This window comes from Aulonocara stuartgranti (assembly GCF_965226115.1).
Source record: "Aulonocara stuartgranti genome assembly, chromosome: 7".
Taxonomy (NCBI): Eukaryota; Metazoa; Chordata; class Actinopteri; order Cichliformes; family Cichlidae; genus Aulonocara; species Aulonocara stuartgranti.
In genome coordinates this window covers 68,368,080-68,393,389 of record NC_138945.1, presented here as the reverse complement: position 1 = coordinate 68,393,389, position 25,310 = coordinate 68,368,080, and the positions used below count along the sequence as shown (strand labels likewise).

Genomic DNA, 25,310 nt, shown 5'->3' with positions numbered 1-25,310 from the left:
TAATATTCTCTATGACTATTGTCTTCAACCTGTTAACATTTAATATTGTCTTGATAGAGTCAAGTTATCATGCAGCAGAGTCCTCCCCTGTTGCTTCTCCTGACTCCCCAGTCCCTGGTCCCTCCACTCCTGCTGCTGCACCCACAGGTATGAACATCAAGCACTGATAGCTTTTTACTTGCTTGGATTCCCTTGTGATCACCTTTACTAAATATCTACAACCAATCTGTTCATATCCTGTTTTTTTTTCAATTTTGAAAATGAAAATCTAGTAGCAGCCTTCTCATTTCTTTGTGGTGTTTTGTTCTGTTTTTTACAGGCCCACAGAGGAGGAGAGCTCGAAGGCGGTCGAGGGAAGGGTCCCAGGATGGTCCATCGGCGGTGGAGCTGGCTATCCTGGAGTCCCTAAAGAGGCCACGCCCGTCTGCAACAGAGTATTTCCTCCTCGGCCTTGTTCCTGCTCTGGAGAGCATGCCGCCTCAGACACGAGAATTCGTGAAATTCCAAATTCATAAATTAGTTTTTGACAACAGCACAGCTGTGCTAAATTTGGAAACATTGGACCCTAATGATCAGTAGTTTTCTGATGAGGCAGCAGCTCTCCAGGGCAGAAACAATGTTCTTATTCTTCTCCTCCTTCTCCCCTGAGGCTCTTCCACTCCAAGCTGGGTCCTTTTTATTCCTGTCTCTCTGTAAATAGTTAAATTTCATATATTTATGTTGAATCTTTTTATTACTGAATTTATATATTTTATCAAATAAACATTTATAATGACAAATGTCTCTGTTCTACTACACAGCAAATATTGGCACCCGACTTGACACAAGTAGAATTTATTTCATATTATACTAATGACAAAATATACTGATACAGTGGGATGCAAAAGTTTGGGCAACCTTGTTAATAGCCATCATTGTCCTGTACAAATCGTTATTTGTCACAATTTAAATTGTCAGTTAAATACATCATATAGGAGACACACACAGTGATATTTGAGAAGTGAAATGCAGTTCACTGGATTTACAGAAAGTGTGCAATAACTTTACACTAAATAAAGCAGGTGCATATATTGGCAACACATAAAAAGAGAAATAACATAAATATGTAGTGTATATCAATGTGTGTGTCTCCTATATGATATATGTAATTGACATTTTTTACTGTAACCGATTCATACAGGAAAATAATGACTATTAATAAGGTTGCTCAAACTTTTGCATCACACTGGTTATAGGAACATAGTGAAGACAAGTTACTTAAGAGAATAAAGAGAGGTTAGGTTATTTTGGAGTAGAGATCCATTTATTAAGAAAATTTTAAAAAGGAGAAAGTTCCCTTGTAGTTGTGGAACATGGATCCTGAGTTGGGGGGTGCCTTCGTCTGGACGTGCTTCCCATCCAGAGCTCCACAACAGAGGGGGAAGTTCCAGCGCTCCTGGAATCCCTCTCTGATGGACCGCCAGTCTTCAGTTGAAGGCACAGCCGTGAAATCGTCCACTAGACAGTCCCAGATGGCCGTCGCTACCTGGGGGATGATCTGGCTCACCATACCTATGACACCACAGCCATGCTATCATTCAACCACTGAACTGATAACAGCATAAATCGAATTAAATTAAATCGGGACTTGATGAGACCATCTGAGTATCACTAGAAATATTATAAACAGTACCAGTTTGCTATCGGTAAACACCGAGAGCATTCACTGTTAGCATAGCACATCCATGTTAGCAGTGTATAAACGATACACTGCTAACATGGATGTGCTATGCCATCAGTAAACGCCGACAGCATTCACTGTTAGCATAGCACATCCATGTTAGCAGTGTATAAACGATAGTTTATACACGCCGACAGCATTCACTGTTATAGCACATCCATGTTAGCAGTGTATACACGATACACTGCTAACATGGATGTGCTATGCCATCAGTAAACGCCGACAGCATTCACTGTTAGCATAGCACATCCATGTTAGCAGTGTATAAACGATAGTTTATACACGCCGACAGCATTCACTGTTAGCATAGCACATCCATGTTAGCAGTGTATACACGATACACTGCTAACATGGATGTGCTATGCCATCAGTAAACGCCGACAGCATTCACTGTTAGCATAGCACATCCATGTTAGCAGTGTATAAACGATAGTTTATACACGCCGACAGCATTCACTGTTATAGCACATCCATGTTAGCAGTGTATACACGATACACTGCTAACATGGATGTGCTATGCCATCAGTAAACACCGACAGCATTCACTGTTAGCATAGCACATCCATGTTAGCAGTGTATAAATGGATGGTTTAGCATATATTAGCACAGGTATCAATAAAGGACTACCGTATTGACCACTTTTACTAACCTCAGGCAGACGGACAGGCGCTCTGCAGGTGGGATTGAGCGCCTGTAATTGGTGTCTAGGCGGGCGATTCTGGGACCGACACGGGAAAGCAGGTCCTCAAACTGGCCGGGTGACAGACGATGATATCGCTGGAATCTGCCGTCATCCAGGCGCAGCTCCTGGAGCAAATGGTGAAACTCACCAAACTGCTCACGCGCCTGGAGGACCTGATGGACCCAGGTACGGCGAGGACGTCTTTTACGCTGCTGCTCTGCTCTCCACAGTACATAGAGAAGGGAGACTCTCTCTTCAAGCGCTAGCTCGATAGCTGCCATCTTGCAAAACCAGGTCTGGCACAACTCCCTCCCACATTCCTCCCACATTTCCGGTTCACGCGCGTCACGCGCGTCAAAATATCATATTTTGACGCGCGATGGATTTTTCTTGGACACGCGTTGAGACGCGAATGTACACGCGTCAAATTAGGGGCGTTTGGGGCGTTTTATTCGCGTCCATCGCGTTCGGTGTGAACACACCGTTACTCTTGGTGACATCATTAACAAACAAGTCTTGAGGTCGTCCAGCAAAATCACTAGCCTTGGTCACCATGGCCTCCTTTATGGCCTTCATCCCATTGATGATTACTGCTGGTTTAGGGCCAATAAAGATACTGTAGACATCTCCATAAGACTTCCTCAGCTGGGAGGGAAGGCGATAACAAGCACAGGATAAGTCATATGTTTAAAGTGGGCTAAACATATTTGCACAGCTGAGCACATGATATAGAAACATTGCATTTAAATATTACAAAACATACAGAGAGGATAAAATGCATTTAGGGACAAACCTCCTGTGTAGAGCTTTGTGTGGTTCCTAATATAGCAGCCTGCTGTAACATGATCTAAGACCGGGCATAATGGCACTTTTGTGTGATATGGTTATTGTCAGCCAATCAGATGCAAATGTATTCATGTCCAACCAGAAGAGACTCGCCCCTGGACAGTTTGCTTGCTGGCGCGTGTCCTAACCCACCAAAACCTTTTGTCTCCTTTATAACTGCTGAACTATGAAACGAATGAGTGTGTTGTACTAACACACACCCAACATTGTAGAATAACTATCTTATCTGATGCAGTACTTTGGTGAAATATTGGTAGTCTGCTGTTGTTTATAAAAAAAAAACTGTTTTTAAAATAACTTGAAGGACAAAAAATAACAACTTCCTTTCATTCAAATTATAAACATATTTAATAAATATCTACATAAAGATGTTAGAAAACTCCTGTTGTGTAAGAGGTGCAGTACTGCTGGGACGCCAAGTTCATGTTTTGCAATCACACAGAGCAAACGGGTGCACTGTTGTTGCTGCCAGGTAATTTGTGCCCTTACAGCTCAAGATGTTTTTGGTTGTCATTATGTTTCATTCAGTTTGTAACAGCAACGGTTTCATTCATTTCAGGAAAAGCAGAAAAATTTCCTGATGTGTTAGTGTAACGGGTGTATTAAAAAATAATTTATATTTCACCAAAGATCCATCCTGCAGTGTTATCTTGCTCGTTCCCTTTCTGCATTTTGTCTCACAGTTCTGTTCGATGTTTTAGTGTGAATTAGTTTCTCTGTCGAGTACAGCACTTTATTGTAACATGCTAGTTAGCCATCTCAGACCAGAGCATAGGAGCATGCAGGTGGCTTCTCATGTGGGCCGCTATGCTTCTCTCTCCCTTGAAGGTGTTCATGCAGAAGTCCAGTAAAGTGAAGTCGCTGTGCTGTTTTGTTTTTATTTTAAACAGTTCGGGGAGAATAAATCCACCCAGCTGGCAAAGTGAGAGCTGAGTCCTCTGGTCATTCGCACAACACAACGCAGAGAACTAACGGCAATAAGAGTTTAAGGCCAGACCGGCTACATTAGCATCCAGACATTTAGACATATTTAAATGCTAATAGTAGTAATTTCACCAGTGCCATAACAATATGCACCTTAAACAAAATCCTCTTTATTGCAGCATTTTTTTTCTTACCCTTTCGAAGTCCTTTAAAGGGTTCTCCAGGCTCAGCTGCAAAGTGTTGCCTAGCAGGGGCAGGATAGGGGGTCCCGGTGGAAAGTTCTTGGGTCTCCGAGATTTGAGCTGAAGAACAATGAAGCAAACACAGAGCCACAGCAGCACAACAGAAAGGAACATGGTCAAACTGGACTGTACTGAAAGCTGGCTGACTTGCCATTAGTAGTAGCAGTAGCCCTGTCTCTTGTAAGTGTTTACTTTGTCCTCTGAGTCAAAGTTCAGAGAGGCTGTTAAAGAGGGAGGCCATTGGAGTTTTGCAGGTTTTCAGTGAGAGCCACTGTTAAACCAAACCATATGTTTTTGTGTCAGACTTGAGTATTTTCTTTTTAAACTCTGCCCATGTTAAAACACAGAAGCCAGTGAGTTCTCTCAATGCATCGCAGCTGAGGTGAATACTGATAGAGGGGGAGAGCCCGTGTATCTTCCTGTTTCCATGGTAATGTGCTCATTTAAATGATTTTTAGGTTTGTTTGATTGTAAATCAAACAAGATTTGAAGCAAAGTGTTTGAAGCAAACTGCAGTAAAGGCCCCAAATGGAGGACTCACAAGGCAGCAGCAAGGAGCAAAAAACCAAACAGCAAAGAGTGGAATCGAAGCTCTTTAACAAAGGTGCACTAAGGGAGGATAACACTGACAACGAGCACTATTAAACTGAGGCTTTAAATACTCAAGATAAGTGAAGACACTGGGAATTAGACAAAGCTGAAACTACAGCAATGATACACAAATAAAACAAATACAAAACACAATAGAAACATTACTGAACTACATTAAAACGAACTCAATCAATACCACAGACTAGAAATAAAACAAAACTGTGAACACTGAAACATCCCAGAATCCATGACATGAACAGCAGTCCTGTAATCTTCTCTAAGGTGTTATGTATCGGGACATAATTAGAGTAATCTGCGCCTTAACAGGTAATAAACAAACTGGTAAAATTAGACTCATCATACATTACACACGTCATTATTTAAAAATAACAAAGTCAAAATGCAGAAGAAGCCCGAGAAACTAATTTCACCCTTATTGTATCTGTCATACACATCTGTACGAGGTTAGGGTAAGCGGTCATAATCACATGCACCTCATAACTGATCATCAGCGAGTGTTACCATGTTACCATGGTTTCGGCCGGACTGTGAATGGACAGCAGACGGCAGAAAGAAGAGGCCAAAGATGAGCACAGAAGCAGGTGGGTGGAGGAGTAACGATGGGTGGGGTCAAGTACAAACGGGATTTTTTTTATAGGCAGAGATCAGAGGAAAAAAAACGAGTGAAATTAAACTTGAACTGTAACAGTGAAACAGGATGAGGAATTCAAAGTGATCAAAAATTGTGATCAAGTCTGATGGAAACTCCGTTTTTGAAAACTACATCATGAGTGTGATGTTTTTACCTGACCATCCAAAAATAAATTGCAAGATAACGTTTTGACCAGTAAATTGAAAAAAAAATGTCAAAACTCATATATGCAATTTGATATTTAATTTCTTTTTTTATTTGGCACATTTAACTGAGCTTAATAAACAGTCCAGCTTCAAAAGTTTGAATTTTCAAATCTTTGCCTGGAAATTGTTAAACCGGCCAGCAGGTGGCAGTGATCACTATCCAATAAGGTTTGGACTGAAGACGCATGAGGAATGACAACACACAGGTGGAAGGTCAGCAATGCAGACTGGCAAACATCAGGGAAAGACAGTGTTGCAGTCTTAGCAGAGGGCAGTGACACTGTTGATTTAACCCCCAAAAGTTGATTCTGTTCATCTGGATGTACCTTCTTTGGATGAGTGACGAAACGTTTCTCCCACTAAAAAAAAAAGGTGCGTCCAGATTAACAAGATCAACTTGTGATGCTCTTCAATCAAAGATGATCGAGCATGCATCATGACACTATTGGTTCAGGTTCATACGTGAGTTCAAACATTTCTGGCCTCTTAGATTTCTAAATCTAAGTGAATGCATTTAAAGCAGGAACTGCCCACCTAGTAACATGAGTACTCACACAAGCACCACGCTACATCTGACATATATGGTTCCATTTTTTACAGGACATTGTTGAAATTATAAACTATATATTGCAGTTATCCACTTATCAATGATTTTTGAATAAATGTATGATCAATCGGTGTTTTTAACAAACTTTGTTTTTTGTGGAATTCATCAGCAGCTGTGGAGAGATGTATTTGAATATCTTCTGGTTCCAATTTTCCTAACCTGGAAGCTGAGGATGGCTGATTCCTGACAAGGACACCAACCTCAGCGCTTATTGGGTGTTACATCCTCCGTGCAGCCATTCCAGAGAGAACGAGAGAGCAACGACCGCTCATTAACATCAGCCAGAAACCAAACTGTCCCTTCCTGGCAGCCGTGCAAACTTCCAATTAGAAAGTTTGCATTCTCACAACAATGATGTGGTGTGTCATCGTATGAGGATGTTACAGTTTCACTTAATTCTGCTCAGTTAAGTGTTTTGATGATCAAATATGGCAGCTTTGTGTTGTGCTGGAAGTTAAAACTAATTGTCCTCATGAGCACAGCATCTAACAACTCTCCTTTAAAAAATCGACTGAATTTAACTGGACACACTGGTCTCAGTGGGAGTCATCCGTGACACTTGAGAAGTCACTTGGATGAGTGATGAAACTATTTTCCATGGAAACATCCAGAGGAACTGAACTTTTGGGCATATCCTTGCCTATAACTCATTCATCAAGAGATTTATGTACACATTTATTTTCAGTTGTTGTTGCTCTTGGATTAATTTCAGCCTCAGCAGCATCTCTCAGAAGAAAACCGCTGTTAGCTTTCTGCCATTATCAGGCAAAAACACTGGATTCAGGAGGTATTCTCTGCAGTTTAAGACCCAAACTGAACTCGAGCAGTGAATTCAGATTAGACTGGAATTGATAAGATGGATAGAAAAACTGCTGGAGCTGAATGACTGTGGTACATATTACGAAAGAATAAAAACTCGATGTGAATAACTTTACTCTTCTTAAATGTAACTCATAAACAAGTACAAGTGTGCACAGGTTACAGACTTTGTCTACATGTACACTTTTCCACAGTAATTTACATTGTGTGTTAAAGGAGATGGAGATTAGGAAGTAAAGTAGCGGATGTAGGGTGCATCATGACTGAGGCACGCTCTCCTGCACGAAGGCCAGGTGCTGCTTTTCCTGTGTGTGTGACTCAGAGCTGTAGTTGTGCCAAAACCTGATTGCTCATATTTAAACTGCTATAATTTCATCACTGAACTCTATTTGCCATCATAGGTAAAGACATTCCACATAAAAACACAGGCAAACATTGGAAATCAGTTGTTGGCACAACACCGTAACTGTCCTCTCTGGCCGACCTGCTTGTAGTGTCCGTGTGGAGAGTTTGATCGTGTTCTTCCTCTTTTCCCATCTCCCTGCGTTTATTTACGCTTGCGCTCCCGGACATTTTGGACACCAGGTGACCTTTAAACTCGGAAGTGTTCTGGCACTGGAGGCAGCCGTACCTGCTGCGCCGATTGCGATCGTCAGGAGCGCCCTATTTAGCAGTGCGGCTGAGCTCCAGTCGACGCCGGATCGCTGAGTTTGCCCTCGTCAGTACGGCCGTATTAATTGTGTGAAAAAACCTCGCTTATTCGGATTGTCTTGCCAACGTGTGTGTGTTGTTGTGGCACTACGGTTCAGGAGCGGAGTCTGTTTTTCCCGAGAGTGGAGTCACGGACATTCATACCATGTGGAAGGCATTCAGGAAATCTCCTCAGGGAGACACAGTGCCAAAGATTTGTACACATGCGTTTGTATTTTTCACTGTAAGTAAATTCACAGTTTTCTCTCGGAAGAGTCCAGTGTTTGGGTCCACGTCCTCCCCCTCTCCCTGACAGTAACACCCTCCATGACTGTGGGAGTAGACAGATGTGGGTGTGTCCTCACCTCCCAGAGGACTCCAAATTGTCATCAGACAGACCTACAGACACAAAAACATTTGAAACTATAAACAATCAGACTATCAGCAGTGATTTAAATACTTTATGATCTCTGTGAAAATTGACATCACATTTATATATTTACAGTAAATATATGACAGAATTCAGGGCTTTTCTAGGCACCGAGCATACAAAGAAAAGTACTAAACTCAATTACAGATTTTCTTTTCATTATTTATATTTTATTAGTCAATTTCATCATCTGTATCTTTGCCACACAGGTGTAGATACTGTAGGTGCAGTGAATGCTTAAATTGTCTGTGAAGGTTCTCAGTCATCCAGGTCATCATAGTCTAAGGAGCTTGGAAAGAAAAGCGTCTGGACTTCGTTAAGTTGCTTGAAGACGTTTCACCTCTCATCCGAGAAGCTTCTTCAGTTCTAAGGTCAAATGGTGGAGAGTCCCAGATTTAAACCCAGTGGGAGTGACCCCCCACAGAGGGACAAAAGGACCCCCTGATGATCCTCTAATCACCTGAGCCACGGTGTGAAACTGGGTGTGGGTCACAATCAGCCAGAGTTTCAGGTGTGTTCATTGTGAAACCTGGCCCCACCTTATCATGTGATTTCCTGAGGTCAGATGGTCCAGGATGTGAGTGGGCGTTAAGGCGTCTGGGAAGGATCTCAAAACTGGATTATAGATGGCAGAGAGTTGGTGTCGTAAACCCCGCCTCTGTTCAAAGATGGTCGCTCACAGTGGACATAGATGCTTCTTTCACTCCTCTTTCAAACCATCTGTCCTCTCTGTCCAAAATGTGAGCATTGGCATCCTCGAAAGAGTGACCTTTGACCTTTAGATGCAGATGGACTGCTGAGTCTTGTCCTGTGGAGGTGGCTCTTCTGTGTTGTGCCTAGGGCTGCTCAATTAATCGAATTGTAATCTCGATTACGATCTGGGCTTTCAACGATCATTAAAAATGACTGAGCCGATTATTAGCCCCTCCCTCGTGCTTTACTCTCGCGCTGCTCCGTGTGGCAAATCGAGCGCACCTCTCTGCATTTCGAACACGTGTCACAACAATTAAGAGGACCCGAGGGAAGCTCGGAAAGCTAAGCAGAAGTTATTTGGAGAGGAGTGGACTGCCGTTGGTTGAAAAGAGAGGTAAAAAAAAAAAAACTTCAGTGGTGTGGAAATATTATGGGCTCGCGGAGTCAGACGTGGATCAAGTAGACACAGTGTGTAAACTTTGCTACGGTGTCGTAGCTGCACCACAGAGCAACACTGCAAAGCTCACTAAACATAGATGTTTACATTTTTCATTTATTTCTTATATTGCAAACATTTGCACTGTTATCAGTATTTGCACACTATTTTATATTATTTTTTAAAGTCATTATTCAACACATTGTTATTGTTAACCCTTTAAAGCCGGTCAGAGCAGCACGCTCCGTTTTGCGTAACTATTTTTAAATCCCTGTAGAACCGGAACCGCGTAAGCTAGCGCAATAATTTTTTTTGCATATGAAACCGGAGGAGTTGTACCGATCCGATCAATGCACATAAAGCTCCGGGTCCTGACAACATTCCTGGTCGTGCACTGAGAGACTGTGCAGTGGAACTCACTGATGTCTTCACAGACATCTTCAACTTATCACTCATCCAGGCTGTCGTCCCCACATGTTTTAAAGCCACCACAATCATTCCGGTTCCAAAAAAGTCATCTCCCTCCTGCTTTAATGACTACCGTCCTGTTGCACTTACTCCCATCCTGATGAAGTGCTTCGAACGACTAGTCATGCAACACATCAAGACTGTCCTGCCCCCCTCCCTGGATCCCTTCCAGTTTGCCTATCGGCCCAACCGCTCAACCGATGATGCCATCTCCACTGCACTCCACTCGGCACTCACACACCTGGACAAAAATGACTCATATGTTCGAATGCTGTTCATAGATTTCAGTTCAGCATTCAACACTATAATCCCCCAACAGCTCATTCAAAAACTGGTCCAGCTGGGGCTCAACACCTCACTGTGCAACTGGCTGTTGGATTTCCTCACCGGAAGACCTCAAGCAGTACGGGTCGGCAGTAATACATCCAGCACCATCATTTTAAACACGGGGGCCCCGCAGGGATGTGTGCTGAGCCCCCTCCTCTTCACTCTGCTGACCCATGACTGCACCCCATCATACAGCTCCAACCTCTTCATCAAGTTTGCGGACGACACAACGGTGGTGGGTCTCATTAGCAACAGGGATGAGACCGACTACAGAAGTGAGGTGAGACGCCTGGCCACGTGGTGTGCTGACAACAATCTCTCTCTGAATGTGGAGAAGACGAAGGAGATTGTTGTGGACTTCAGGAGAATGCACACCCAACATGCTCCTCTGACCATTGACGGAGCGTCTGTGGAGAGAGTGAGCAGCACCAAGTTCTTGGGTGTGCACATCACAGAGGATCTCTCCTGGACGTACAACACCACAGCACTGGCCAAGAAATCACAGCAGCGTCTCTTCTTTCTCCGCAAACTAAGAAGAGCAGGAGCACCAGCCCCCATCATGTACACTTTCTACAGAGGCACCATCGAGAGCATCCTGTCGAGCTGCATCACTGTGTGGTTTGGAGCCTGCAATGCGTCCTGTCATAGAACCCTCCAACGCATAGTGAGAGCTGCAGAGAGGATCATTGGTGTCTCTCTCCCCTCCCTCCAGGACATTTACAGCACCCGTCTCACTAAAAAAGCCCTTTGCATAGCGGCTGATCCCACACACCCAATGCAAAGCTTCTTCAAGCTGCTGCCGTCGGGGAGGAGACTGCGGAGTCTCCAGGCCAGGACCAGCAGGCTGAAGGACAGCTTCATCCATCAGGCTGTCAGGAAGCTTAACTCCCTCCCGATTCTGCCCCCTCTCCCCTCTCTCCTCCACGGTCTCACTGAACTCTGTCACACACACACAAACACACACACTCTCTGACTCACTCACTGGCCTGCACCAGTTACCAGTCACTTTGTGGAGCATTGGACTGCCATTACCTCATAAGACTTTGTTGTACACTTTCTCTTACCGTACATTACCAAATCTCCATTTGCACTATTTGCCTATTTGCACTACTCTGCCTGGCTTACACTCAATGTCACTTACCCATTATATTGTATATTATATAGCTTTCTTGTTATATGTAAAATTGTATTTATTTAAATTTTTACTTTTTAATTATTCAATTACTATTTACTATTTAATTATTTTACTTGCATTTTTTAATCACTTTTATATTTAAATATATTTAAATGTTCATTTGCTATTTATCTAGGGAGTGAAGAGTAACGCAATTTCTATTCTCCGTATGTCCTGTACATGTGGCAGAATCGACAAATAAAGTTGACTTTGACTTTGACTTTGAGCTGTTCGTAACACTTCCCACATTGAAAAAGAGTCAACGTGAACTATCGAATGTCCGCCATTTCCTGCCCGAAACCTATACTGGTGTTTTTTTTTAAGTCATGTTTGACTCTATGCTTTTCTGAATAGTTTCTGGGATGCTTGGAACTCGAATTGCACTGCTGGAAATAGTTTATTTTGATGCACCTGCTGTTTTCTTTGCAAATTTGCATCATAGGATTGTTTTTTCGTTTTTCCTGCAGTATATAAAAATTGCTGTATCTCCAAAATAAAACTATGAAGACACTCAAAATAAATTTCCTGTTGTTGTAAACTATTTTTTGCAATTTTTTTGTATTTAAAGTTTTGAGGGATAAGCCTCTTAAATTTCTCCAAGTAGAAATATATGTAAAAAAACCAAAAAACGATTTTCAATTGTTTTGTAGTTTACAGCTTACAAAACACGTAGCTGGCTCGTACAGCTGCGACGTAAAATTTTCAAATAACGGGGCTACATTCGGTGATGCTAGCGTTAGCCATGTTAGCATACCTTCAACAGGTGGTCAGGCTGAGTCCACAGGCGCACAGTCAGAGTTTCAGCTCCACGTTTCACTGCACGGTCCCCTCATTCATCACATATCGGTGTCGGGCAGAGTGTAAATCCCGAGGCTGAACGGCCTTTGTGCAAGGACACAGGTGTTAGCAGGGCAAAGCTTTTAGCACAAACAGCAGCATAGAAAAATCCAGGCAGCCAGCCTGTGTCTGTCCAACCAATCAGAGAGCTCGTTACATCGCACCTTGTGGCTAATTCGGATTGCTTCGGAATTTTGCTAATCCAGTAGCTAATCCGCGAGCTAACAGGAAAGGAAAATTGATTTTCGAATGAAGAGTGAGATCGCAGTTTTAGATGTCAGATATAAATCTTTGAGTTTTGAATCTATTTGCTTATTTCTCTTTTTTTAAAATGTACTTAAACAGTCTCTAACTTTCCAGTAACAGAGCTACATTTGAAAAATACATTCGAACCTGTGACATCCAGATCTCAGGTTAAATCTCTGTAGTTATATCTCAGTATACGTCAGTGAATCAGGAATAATGTAAAACTATTTGAAACACCTTTACAGCATACAGAGTTCGGTCACTCTCCCCTGTTGTCTCTAGTGTCAGCTGCCTTTTTCTATCCGGTTGTTCAGTGATGACGCGACGAATCCTACTTCCGGGTCTAAAGTAGTCTGCGTTTAATATGGCTTTTGTGTTGTTAACATGTTTAATGTTATATATTTTCTTCTATTTGATCTCAAAAAGCTCCTAAAACAGTCAGTGATCACTGTTGACCTCCCTCGGCTTTTATTACCACTAATCATTTATTTAAGCTCAGTTTTTAAAACCTTAGGATGTAACTACAGCCCAGCCCATGCAGCAGTATATGAATGACTAACCTCGTATTGTGGATGGATTATCTCAGTTGTTCTCCTGGCTGAAGTTTGGTCCTTTTACAGCATCCTGCCATGCAATTACATTTGTTCCTGACCACCGAGAACACTCACGGTAACTTTTATCGAGTGGAAAAAAAGTTAGCTTGTTTATATTATGCTAACATAGCTGTGTCGCTAGCGGTCACCTAGCACATCATTATATACCAGCTAGCCCAACTTAAGTAACCCTACAAACGTCACTGCTGTTTAGTTTTCTGTCTTCATTTATGCTGGAAGTGATAACAGAGCTGTACGTTTTAATTTGTTTCCAAAACCCCGCAGTCAGGACATGCTATATTGTATTTAGATAGAAGCTAGCGAGCTAACTCCCTGCTAACTTCTAACTCCGTTAAATGTCATAAATTCCGTTTTCATGGATGCCTGGATGTTAAACTCAATTCTTACACCTGGTAGAGCAGAATGCTGATCATTTTATTAAAGATGAAAGACTTTAGACAGTTTTTCAACTCTCAGTAATGCCACAGTGATCGTTTGATATATGGACCTGCAGCGGAGTTTAGACCCAGACACGGCTAGTGACGTCAGACTGAACAACCGGATTTACCCCCCTGCTTCTCGTCTCTGTCCTCTCCCTCAGCTTCTCTTCTGTTGTGTGAAAGCAGGTAGATCTTTTATTCCCTGTAAGGTCCGCAGAGCTGTGTTCTCTCACCAGCTGACTCCCTGACCTGCACTTCATCCACTCACCTTCCATCTTGTATATTTAAGGACCAGCTCAATCATCTAGCTTTACAGCATAACTAATGTCATGTTCGTGTGGAGACTCTGTTATAGTAGTTTGATGTTGTTGTAATTTCCCATTTCCCAAAGCACTTACCTACAGTTCTCTTCATGTTTGAGATCCTCCTTGGTGTTTTCCTGCTAGTATCAACTCTACAGAAACCATCTGTGGAAACATCACTTCCTGAAATATCCAGCTGTCTGCAGTCACTCCACACAACCTCAGCTCAAATCTCGTCTATTCTGGGTTTCTTCCCATCACACATTTTCACAGTTTCGTTTAAAGTTTCATTTGCATGCACTTTGATGCTCACGCCAGAACATCTTCTGTCTCAGACTCATCTTAGAGAAATACTTCATGAAGCAGGGAATGTACTGTGTACGTACTGTATATTTGAAAAAGGACAAATTATATCTAGGAGACTTTTTTCTTTAAAAGCATCAGTGTATTAATAAACGTCGTAATTTGTCCTTTGAATAAAAGTTAAACTGATCTAAAAGATTTTTTAAACTTTTTAGCAGTGGGGGTTTTCCACAGAATTGTGCTGAAATTGGGTGAAAGACCAGTGTGTCACTCTGATAACACTTTGGTGCGATCAGGACACTGAGGTCAGTTAAAGACCTTGGTTTCCCGAACATGACCATCCCAGCATTCCTCAGTTCAGCATCAGACAAACAATGTCTTCCTGTAACTCAGTCTGGATTTTGCTTCTGTTCACCATCGCTGTGGATATTACATCAAACAATTAAAATGCGATTGCAGTGCAGAATCTAAGCGTTAATCCAAGCGCTGTAAGAGAAATATTCCATAAACTGCTTTAAATTTACAGGAACGGGCGTACATGGTCAGAGGCTCAGAGGTAATCAGGCAATGAGTGAGATAGAGATAGATAGAATTTTATTTTGAACATGCAAATATAAGTGAAATAACAAGAGAAAAGAAGAAAACAAAAAAAACAAACTAAAACTTTAAACAACATCAAGTTTTCATGTATATCTCTATGTCTACACAATGTGTGCGCTCGAAAAGGAGTAGGATGAAGTTTAGTGGCAAGAAGCTTCAAGGTCAGATGAGGCCAGCGCCCTTGTAATTCCATTAAAGAGATAAAACTTCTAAACTGGTGGAGAACTCATGAAAAAGTCCATTCAAACATATTAAATCTAAGAAGTGGATTTTCTGCTGTTTTTTGGCTCCACTCAGCAAAATGACGACCCAGTCTGGACTACCAGGTGCTGCTGAAACCACAACAGATTTCAGATCAAATTTTGATATGTCCTGGTGATATTTCCATCAAATTTGCCTCTTTCAGCTGTAAATGAGATGGAGCTGGGCATAAATGAATGAGTCAAGTGGCCGTACACGTTTAACTGACTCAGTACTGAATATCAATACTGTATAAGTGTTAGTGAAAGTGTGTAAGTGTGTGTAGTTTACAAAAAACTAATTCCCATTGTGCGTCATCCTTCTAACACAGTAGTGACACCTCAGGCTATTTTTTGCACTGTGTTCATTGTGTTTGCTTTGTCAGTGCTCTCAGTCTGTCACAGACCTCATTATCAGGCACAGACACTCGGTGGGCACTGAGAAATCTAACACAATGCAGGAAGAGCTCCAGTTGCACCAACACATTCAGTTTCTTCAAACCAAAGTCACAGAGACTGTTTTACATCAGCAGATTAGGACGGGGTCCACGTTTTCCAGCTCCTTTACTGACTCTACAAAATGTAACTGCAGAAACCCCCGAAACACAAATGACTCTTCTTAACCTCCTTCAACTACGTGTTGAACTCATTCAAGATTTCTGGATGTGTGCCTCACTGTTTCAGCAGGCTGACGGGAAAAGCTCAGTGTGAGGAAACCGTCGTGTTGTTGTGACAGCAAAAGAGCCGGTTCTGATGTGGCTCTAAAAGAGAAATCTGACTGTCTGGCTTTACAAACACGTTGCAACATAAGTGCTTCTGAATCAGTCCTCGTCAGAGTGATGCCGTCTCTTTCTAGTTTACATCAGCAGCTCAAAGCACACGTTCCCTCTCATAGAGGTCATCCACCAGCCTGCACCAATTACAACTTACTGACCACTCAAAGAACACCGGAAGATTTAGCATCAGCAATAACATTGGATTTATATGTGTACAGATGTGCATGAGTTATTTTCTCACCTTTTCCGTAACTTTATATGATTTCAGTCTGTTTTCAGTTTGTCCAAAAGCATCAGATATTATAACTTTAAAGTCTAAATTTAGTCCTCACTATATATTCTTTGTGGTTATTCTGACATGACTCCATCCTTACATAGTGTTATTCGCTTATCTAATTCAGGGAGCTTATCACAACTATCTACTTGACTCAGTGTACTTAAGTCACTAAATTAAATCCTACATAGAATAAGGCAAAAGGTCATGTGTAGCTAAAATACGTTAGAATGACTATAAATAGTGTTTTCCTGTTTTTTAGGACAGCAGCATGAAGCTTAAAGCTATTTTTCAGCTTTACTTGAACATTAAAATTCAGCAGTCCGAGCGTGTCAGTGTTGCAGAGGTGCTGACATTTGGTGTATGGGTTAGATAGAGATAACTGTTCAGAGCCACAGACACCCTGCTCTTGAATAATCTGGGTGTGGACATTTGCTAGATGACTAAAGTTGTATTTAGTAATTCAAGAAGGGCAAACTGACCTCAACTTTGTGACTCTTTGACCCAACTTTGACCTTCCTGCTTCAGCTCAACTTCAGATCACAGAGTAAGAAACGTTAAGATAAAGCGCAGGACCAGTTACATACAACAACTTACAAGTTCGCCTGTACGAGTGCATGATTTGACATCTTTTTAAAGACGTGTATCCAGACCAGTGGGCACGTGATCCTGACCACCTTTGTTCTGGTGTCACTTTGGGGTCACTGGGCCTATATTTGGTTAAGACCTGTGTCTGCCTTCTATCTCTGACAGCTTCGATATATTCTGTAATTTCATGATCTTTGTTTAGCACCAGATTTCTTTCTCATCTGCTTTGGCTTCTGCTTTCTTTGCATGGTGTTATAATTCAGCCCACTCTGATTGGTATTTGATGGGTTTTGTTTCCGTTGTGTTTGTTCAGCGCTTTGGTCGACGTGAGTCGCTATTTCTTTATAAATGTGCAGAATGAAGTTTATATTCTTGTTTTTCTCTTGATTTCATTCTATTTGTTACAATGACTAAAGACTCAAGAGAGATAATAATAAAGAGCCTCTGAAGCTTTCACTCATGCCTACACCCACAGAGGAGTGTAATTTTTGGTATGTGAGAGGTCACAGAGGGAGGAGAAGCAGCATGACCGAGTGTTTGGGGGGTGAGTGTGTGTCAGATAAGTGGGAAGTCCTCTCTAGAGCATAAATACATGAGCCTGGTGGACATCGAGCACGAATCTGAGACAGCGTGAAGACATTTGGAGCAGATATTCACAATGGCCAACCACAAAGGCAAGTGAACGTCTGCTGCTGACTGCAGCTATTACTGCTAGTACAAAATTAGTTTGGATTTTAATGTGTGAGAAATGTGCTGACGGGTGAATCAGCATTTGGGTGCTACAGGACTCGTCCTGGGTCCCCACCGAAGGCTTTCACAGCTTTTGAGCAAAACTAGGACAGGAAGGAAGGCAGCTATGCATTGAGAACAAATACGTGTAATTTTGCAGATTATGCAAAGTTAATACTTTGTCAATAATCTGATTTAAAGGGAAGAAAAATCAACAGTTGGAAAAATCATAGGCAGAGCAGCACAGCCGACGTACATCTTGACTATGATCATGGACTTGACTCTTAGCAATGTCGCAGCTTAAAAAAAGCTGAAACTCCCAAGTCTGTAAATGTGTTATTTGGCGATATGACAGAAACCTCTATAAGCCTGATATCAGTGCATGACCGATGTCTGAACTTTCTGCTGTTTGTCTTAGGTTTGATTAGTGATGTGGATCTGAGAAGTCGTGAGAACAACTCGGCACACCGCACCAGGGAGATCGATCAGAAGCGCTTGATTGTCCGTAGGGGTCAGCCCTTCTCCATCACTGTGCAGTGTAATGGCTCTTTGCCCCCCAAACACCACTTGGATCTAGTCCTGCACCTCGGTGAGTACAGGCTGACCAGGAAGGAGCTGTAAAGATAGAAAAGATTAAACTCGAGTCTTCTGGGGAACATTGCAAAGAAAGCATCTTGTTTTGGAAGATTTCTTTAGTCAGTCAGCACCTTATAAGAACTGTAACTCATTAATAAGTCAGTATCAGTTCGTACGTCCTTCCTTATGCCGTCTCAATTTCAACTACAAATTGACTTAATTACATAACAAGTTACAATATTGGTTTTAATGTATATTTATACAGTTATACACAGCTTGTTTGTACCTTTGTAAAAGAAGAAATCTTATACAAACACTGATTGTTAGTAAATATTGTGTGTACAATAGACTGTACTTTTACCTTAAATTTAAGTTTTATATGTAGCAAAACTGGGTCTACACAAGTCTATTGATCGTCAAAGGAGCTTGCAAAGAAAAGCGTCTGGACTTCTTTAAGTTGCTTGAAGACGTTTCACCTCTCATCCGAGAAGCTTCTTCAGTTCTAAGGTCAAATGGTGGAGAGTCCCAGATATAAACCTAGTGGGAGTGACCCCCCCACAGAGGGACAAAAGGACCCCCTGATGAGGTGAAACGTCTTCAAGCAACTTAAAGTCCAGACACTTTGCAAGCTCCTTTGACTATGATGAGCTGGATGACTGAGAACCTTCACAGACATAAGTCTATTGATCCCCAACACTGAACTCCTCCTGATCATTAAAACAGTTCAGATTTATAACCATCACTTGCTGTGTAAAGCTGAACACCTGTTCCATACATGCTGTTGTTTCTGACCCAGAAGGCTTTGTTTGTTTCACCAGGTAAGAGAGACGAGGTGGAGATCAAGGTTCAGAAGGTGCATGGAGCTGGGGACAAGTGGTGGTTTAACCAGCAGGGAGCACAAGATGAAATGCTGCTGACTCTGCACAGTCCAGCAGATGCTATCATTGGCCAGTACAGTCTGGCTGTGCTGCTGATGTCACCGGACGGACGCGTTTTAGAGAAAAAGGACAAAATGAGTTTCCACCTGCTCTATAACCCCTGGTGCAAAGGTAAAGCGTGCGCTCTCTGTGTGTCTGATTGCTTCAGCAGGTCAGACTGAAGCCACTGACACACTCTGAGTTTCATTTGCTTTTTCTGCGATTACGATGAATTAAATTCCACAATAAGCAAAATGATCAGATTACAACTGAAGATTTCATATTAGCAACACTGTCGTGGTCTTTATGCGTTTACCAGATGATGTGGTGTATCTGCCTGACGAGACTCAGCTTCAGGAGTACATCATGAACGAAGAAGGAATAATCTACATGGGGACCTGGGAATACATCAAAAGCATTCACTGGAATTATGGACAGGTAACACACACAAACATTTAAAGTGTGACTGTGCTGAATACATCTGTGTCTGTCAGCCCAGTGGGGTGTGACAAAGCGGGCGAGAAGACCATTTGTCTATATTCTTAGTTAACATTCTTGTTTTGATTTAACCATATTTCACACGTAGTCTGCAACAGGCAAACATCTACTATCCTGGGTTTCTTTATGTTTTGCACTTTTACAGATTATATAATATAACATCTTAGTTTAAATCAATCCCTACAAGTTTGTTAAGTTAACATGTTCTTCATTTCAACTGTTAATTTGTATTGTTTACAACTTACCTTCTTCTTCTTTTACGTATTATTGGCGGTTGGCAAACAACTGCATGGTGCATTACCGCCACCACTGCTATGGAGTGTGGACAGAAATCATGCTCAAAACAAAACAAAAAAAAAAAACACTTCATATCCTCCCAAACAACCTTACTTCTCTCAAAAACTGAAACAATGCCTGATAACACTTATCCCCCGCCTCCCTCTGTAGTAACCCTACAACATCAAGTTTCATATCAATGCTACTGAGATTTCGGACCAACCGTCTCCTCTCTACTGTATATTTCCGACACTGCAAAACAACATGCTCCAAAGTTTCATCCGCTCCACAAGAATCACATTTCCCTGAGGCATGCTTCCCTATCAAGAACGGTGTGGAATTCAAACCCATATGCCCAAATCTCAGTCTTGACACCACCTCCTCCTCTCGCCTACTCCTTCTTGTGGATCTCCTCACTCCCACCCCCCTTTGAATTTTATATAACCACCTTCCCCTCCTGTCTTCGTCCCACTGTTTCTGCCATCTACCCCTCATTTCGAGCTTAATAATACTCTTTACTTCCTCCTGACCAAAATTCACCACCAGATCAACTATCTCATGATTAGTGGCTGCCTTTGCTAACCTGTCCGCTGCTTCATTCCCCCTTAACCCCATAGTGAGCCGGGACCCAATCAAACACTACCGATAGACCCATCATATGTATCCTGACTTACCTTACCTACCTGTCTTCCAGAAACAAAAGAAGGAAATGTAGTTTTACTTCCTGCTTTATAGCTTCTGGGTTCATCTGAGGTCACAGGAAGAGACCAAGTGCAGAAGGGGAAGAACTCTTATAATTTAATAAAGTTGGTTTTAGAGGGTTTATGAAGAAATGGATTTATTGTTGTAATATGTATTGATTACACCATAGAGTTTATGTTGCCAGTAAAGAGGAGCAGTAGAGGTTTGAATATAATCATGTTCATCTTACCTACTGAATGGAATAGTCCAGAGGAGAAATTGTTTGGTTAAGTGGACGATTTAAGCAGAAGAACTCAGGTGTTTCAAGAGAAAGGTCCAGGTCAGTGTAGCTGTGTGCAGTCTGACCTTAATTTCCACTGATTTAAGTTCAGTTATGTTTATTTGAACTGAGTTAATTATAGAGTTGAGTTTCTTATTTGTTTCTTTGTAAATATTGTTTGGGTCACAAAATAAATCACTTGCTACACTGGACAGCATCAGTCTCCTGCACTTCTTTGACCGCTTAAGTCGAGTCCTACCACAGGGGGCTGGTGTGAACTGTCACAGCAGTGTGGCAGAGACTCTCAGGCTTTGGCTGGATCTGAAAATCTGTCAGTTGTCTGGAGGAAACATCTGGATGCGATGTGTCAGAATGTAACCAGACCACACAAACAAAGGCTCACCCATTCACAGGTAGCTGCGAGGGCAGAGAGGATGACTAACAGGCAGACTGTGGGTGTAACAGATGCACACGTACAGTGGGGGAAATAATACGAATCTGTGGAGGGAGCTGAAGCCTTGAGTTGCTAAGGAGCAGCCAATAAACCTGAAGGAGTGTTTCTGTTAAGAGGGGTGGACCAAAATCCCCCCTGACATGTGCGGTTGTCAGAAAGGGTTTCTTCACCAAGTACTAAGTTATAATCTTCTTGAGGATCAAAAGTCATCAGCACAGAATCCAAAACTTATTTCCCCTACTGCACACACTGGGCAGCCGATGGGAAACATTTAGTATTTAGAAAAAGGTTCTTCAGGAAATCTCTTTCCTGTTTTTAGGCGCTCTTCTATGGCCTCTCTCACTGGCGTTCTCCTTCTCCTGCAGTTTGAGGACTATGTGATGGACATCTGTTTTGAAGTCCTGAATAACTCCAACGATGCTCTGCGAGACTCACAGATGGACATTGAGCAGAGATTTGACCCCGTCTACGTCAGCAGGATCATCACTGCAATGGTGAGAAGCATTTCTGGCTTCGGCTGAAAATAATGTTAACGGCTGGAAAACATTTGGTTTCATTTGTGTGAGCACATGATGAACATGATCTGCAGCTCATGAATGCCACAGCAGCGATCCTGAGTCTGATAGGTGAACTCTTGCAGGTGAACTCTAATGATGACAGAGGAGTGCTGACTGGGCGCTGGACTGAGCCGTACTCTGATGGAGTTGCACCGTACCGGTGGACCGGCAGCGCACCGATCCTCCGTCAGTGGAGCAAAGCTGGGGTCAGAGCAGTGAAATATGGCCAGTGCTGGGTGTTTGCTGCTGTTGCATGTACAGGTAACACAGACTTCCCTGCATTCAAGGATAGCTAAATCATTCCTCTAAAAGCATCCCTTCTGTAGCAGTTGTCATTTAAACTACTTCCATTGTTCCAGATCTTCAGCACAAACACATTCACAACATCAGATGTAGAAACAAATCCTTTGTCTCAGTTGGAGCGTGTGATCTTTTCACAGTGCTGCGCTGTCTGGGAATCCCAACACGCCTCATCACCAACTTCTCTTCAGCTCATGATGTCGATGGAAACCTCTCTATAGACTTCCTGTTGGATGAAAACCTGCAACCACTGGAGAGCAGAGGAGGGAGAGACAGCAGCTGGTAGGATCACAGGAACGCCTACGATCAGAAAAAATACACAAATATGGCATTATCTAACGGGAGGTGATACGTTTTCCGTCCTCACGGTTTTAGGAATTTCCACTGTTGGGTGGAGTCTTGGATGAGGAGAGATGATCTCCCCAAAGGAAATGATGGCTGGCAGGTTTTAGATCCCACCCCTCAAGAACTCAGCGATGGTACGGTCCTAACGTTTGATGTTTTAGTCCACATGTTTTTCTGGTACTTTTCTGTGTAAACTCATTTCTGTATTTCATCGTTATGAACGGCTGTGAGGATTGTCACCGCTGCCTTTCTTTAGAGCTAAAACAAAGATGTTGATAGTTTGACTTCCACTTGAAAAAAATACTTTTCAAAACCTTATTTAGTTCAGAAAAGTCCCACCGTTGTTTCCTGAGTGTCAAAACTTAGTTCCAGGTGGACTTGGGTGGTCATCAAACTGAATAATAATTGTTAAAAGTGTTTTGATGTCACTTAGTGATTCTCTACTGATGCAGGAAATGCTTTTAAATAAATGGACGTTTGTGCTTCAGGGGTTTTCTGCTGTGGTCCGTGCCCTGTGACGGCCGTCAGGGAGGGAAATCTGGGAGTGAAGTACGATGCTCCGTTTGTGTTTGCAGAGGTGAACGCTGACATCATCCACTGGATCGTTCAGAGAAATGGCCAACGGAGAAAAGTATGTGTTGTTTTTGTCAGTTTTTCTATCTTCCAACTCATAAAGCAGTAACCACACACACACACACACACACGTTTTTATAACAGATAATCATTTCTAATGGTCTCTCCGACTTCCACAGATCAGAGTGGACCAGACCACTGTGGGTAGGAACATCAGCACCAAAAGTGTTTATGGGGACTTCAGAGACGACGTCACTGTGCAATACAAATATCCTGAAGGTTAGTTGGAAAGCAGAACACACGCAGGAGCATATAAATAACGTTTACATGAGTTCATGGCAGTTCTTCATGAAAACTCTCTTCTCCACAGGATCCAAGAAGGAGAGAGAAGTGTACGAGAAGGCGGGGCGTCGGGTGACAGACGTCCTCAGTGACAGCTCAGAACCAGGACGACTGCAGCTGTCCATCAAGCACGCCAAGCCTGTGTTTGGGACAGACTTTGATGTGATTATTGAGGTATGGACTATTCACACTGCAGCTAAATGAGTGGATGAACTAAACCTGAATTCATGACACAGTCTTTCTGTCAGTAGGTGAAGAATGAAGGAGACCAGGATGCTCACGTCCAGCTGACCATGCTGGCTACGGCTGTTACTTACAGCTCTCTCTATCGGGGGAACTGCCAGAAGCAGACCACCACTGTGATGGTGCCTGCTCACAAAGGTCAGCAGCCTAGATGAGCTCTGACATGTTACAAAGTAACATCTCAGCTGCTCTTGTAATTCTGTAAGAGCTGGATGCTGTTTGATGCTGTGTGTTTGTGTGTTACCAGCTCAGCAGGAAGTGCTGCGTCTGCGCTACGATGACTATGCCCAGTGTGTCTCAGACGATCATCTGATCAGGGTGAAAGCATTCGTAGAGGCTCCAGGCGAGAACGAGCCCCTCCTGTCTGTGACTGACATCCCACTCAGCAGACCTGACGTCTTCATACAGGTGGGAACACCTGTAGAGGTCACCTGGGTTATTATAGTTTTATATTTTCTAACACGTTTTAACTTTTTGTTTGTAAGTCAGAGCTGGTTTGTTTGTCCCAGTTCAGGTTTTTTTGTTTGAAAATCTTTCACTTTAGTTTTTACTAGTTTCAGTGTTGGTTTGAGTCTTTTCAGTTATTATTGTGTGGAGGGGACACGTCAGAGGAAGACTTTGGAAAATCAGTATTCCAGTAAAAACTCTTTGTGAATGCAGTTGATTCGCAGCCTTGTAGACATTCAGTTTCAGACGTTCTAGAACACAGAGCGGTCTCCTCTTTCTCCAGGTTCCTGGGAAGGCTTTTGTTCGTGAACAAGTAAAAGCTTCCATCTCCTTCACCAATCCCTTACCAGTTCCACTGAAAGGAGGTGTGTTCACTGTGGAGGGCGCAGGCCTACTCTCTTCCACTAAGATCCATGTTAGGTAAGTAATGGGTCTGCTGTTTAGAACAAAAGTTTAGCCCACAAAGCAAAGCTTGTCGCGTGTATGAAGAATGAGGCAATGGGTCCAACATTGGGAAAATGTGGGATAAATGAGTGCGTGGGTGGGCGTTGTTACATAGAGACTATAAGTATATACTTATAGCAGCCCTCTCAATCACTTAAAAGTATCAGTATTTTACAATCTGCCTAGCGCAGTAGGGACTCGCTGTGGTCATTTGGATCCCTCAGTGTAATAATACGGTTTTTCTGGGCCAGGACAGAGTTGGTCCAAAGGCCAGTCCTTGAACAGGGATTTTTCCATGTGTGAACCAGTGGCTTGATTGTAATAAACTGCCCTTGTAGGTTATTCCTGATGACTTTAATGTGGCACTGAGGCACAAATACAGCAGTCAGTAAAAAACAAAATAAAGAAGAACACATGCATCTTCTCTTCCAGTGGGGACATTTCTCCAGGACAGACGGTGTCCATTGTGGTGTCCTTCTCACCCATGAGGACTGGGGTGAGGAAGCTGCTGGTGGACTTTGACTCTGACCGACTGAAAGATGTCAAGGGAGTCACCACAGTGGTCGTCCGCAAGAAGTACAGAAATATCTTTGCTGAAATTACCGAATTTTATTAAGCAACCTTTAAATAATCTGAGACGTGTCCTGTGAGCGGATGAGCCATCGAGCAATCCGCATGTATGTGGAATAAAACATGTTCCACATACATCAGCCTGTGAAAGTCCACAAATACATGATGATAAAGCATTAGTTTGAAGCCACTATGTGCCAGGTATGAACATTTCTGACTTTGCATTATCATATTTTGCATTTTGTTTCGGCTTCACTGCGTTAGCGTCTCATTTCTTGCCTTTGACTTTTGCGGTTTGGTTTTTCTGCTGAATTTTGGCGCCTGGCCGACAGTTTAAAGGTTTCTAATAAAGGAAATTCTGTTGTTGTTTGTA

General features: G+C 42.5%; 3 protein-coding genes and 2 long non-coding RNA genes across 17 annotated transcripts in view; 2 read left to right on the top strand and 3 right to left on the bottom strand.

Moving 5' to 3' along the window:
* The window catches only part of LOC309710142 (uncharacterized protein), a 2,559-nt gene extending 1,373 nt beyond the window's left edge, over positions 1 to 1,186 (top strand). The window contains exons 3-4 of the mRNA XM_082539396.1: positions 58 to 147; positions 320 to 1,186. Of these exons, the coding sequence (XP_082395522.1) occupies positions 58 to 147; positions 320 to 579 (350 nt within the window). The 3' untranslated portion in view covers positions 580 to 1,186. The remainder of the gene's footprint in view (positions 1 to 57; positions 148 to 319) is intronic.
* The window catches only part of LOC309710133 (cytochrome P450 2F3-like), a 24,479-nt gene extending 10,131 nt beyond the window's left edge, over positions 1 to 14,348 (bottom strand). The window contains exons 1-5 of one of the 12 annotated variants that reach the window (XM_082539381.1): positions 12,834 to 12,859; positions 12,509 to 12,565; positions 12,262 to 12,389; positions 4,367 to 8,378; positions 2,885 to 3,047 (exon numbers count right to left, since the gene is read on the bottom strand). In XM_082539381.1, the coding sequence (XP_082395507.1) occupies positions 2,885 to 3,047; positions 4,367 to 4,528 (325 nt within the window). In that variant the 5' untranslated portion in view covers positions 4,529 to 8,378; positions 12,262 to 12,389; positions 12,509 to 12,565; positions 12,834 to 12,859. The other 11 variants (XM_082539380.1, XM_082539383.1, XM_082539382.1 and 8 more) reach the window with 11 other exon arrangements.
* On the bottom strand, positions 1,282 to 2,828 carry LOC309710148. Its single transcript, XR_014277662.1, has 2 exons — positions 2,370 to 2,828; positions 1,282 to 1,551 (listed from the first exon to the last, which is right to left on the bottom strand). It is a non-coding gene; the product is annotated as an uncharacterized lncRNA (long non-coding RNA).
* On the top strand, positions 13,170 to 25,310 carry tgm2l (transglutaminase 2, like). 2 transcript variants are annotated; one of them, XM_082539369.1, is made up of 15 exons: positions 13,170 to 13,259; positions 17,853 to 18,023; positions 18,829 to 19,059; positions 19,247 to 19,365; positions 21,482 to 21,610; positions 21,757 to 21,934; positions 22,114 to 22,255; positions 22,349 to 22,452; positions 22,807 to 22,949; positions 23,071 to 23,170; positions 23,262 to 23,407; positions 23,485 to 23,614; positions 23,724 to 23,884; positions 24,207 to 24,343; positions 24,800 to 25,310. In XM_082539369.1, the coding sequence occupies exons 1-15, from the start codon at positions 13,220 to 13,222 to the stop codon at positions 24,981 to 24,983; spliced, it is 2,115 nt and encodes a 704-aa protein (XP_082395495.1). In that variant the 5' UTR covers positions 13,170 to 13,219; the 3' UTR covers positions 24,984 to 25,310. The 2 variants fall into 2 exon arrangements, with proteins under 2 accessions (XP_082395495.1, XP_082395496.1); XM_082539370.1 differs by lacking the exon at positions 13,170 to 13,259 and adding an exon at positions 16,347 to 17,379.
* On the bottom strand, positions 17,968 to 20,596 carry LOC309710151. Its single transcript, XR_014277665.1, has 3 exons — positions 19,671 to 20,596; positions 19,244 to 19,325; positions 17,968 to 18,049 (listed from the first exon to the last, which is right to left on the bottom strand). It is a non-coding gene; the product is annotated as an uncharacterized lncRNA (long non-coding RNA).

Bases quoted from the DNA above. Each gene is read 5' to 3' on its own strand.
- tgm2l (XM_082539369.1), top strand. From the start codon at position 13,220: ATGCAATTACATTTGTTCCTGACCACCGAGAACACTCACG. The intron at 13,260-17,852 runs GTAACTTTTATC...TGTTTGTCTTAG, and splicing joins GACCACCGAGAACACTCACG to GTTTGATTAGTGATGTGGAT. The intron at 22,256-22,348 runs GTAGGATCACAG...TCACGGTTTTAG, and splicing joins GGAGGGAGAGACAGCAGCTG to GAATTTCCACTGTTGGGTGG.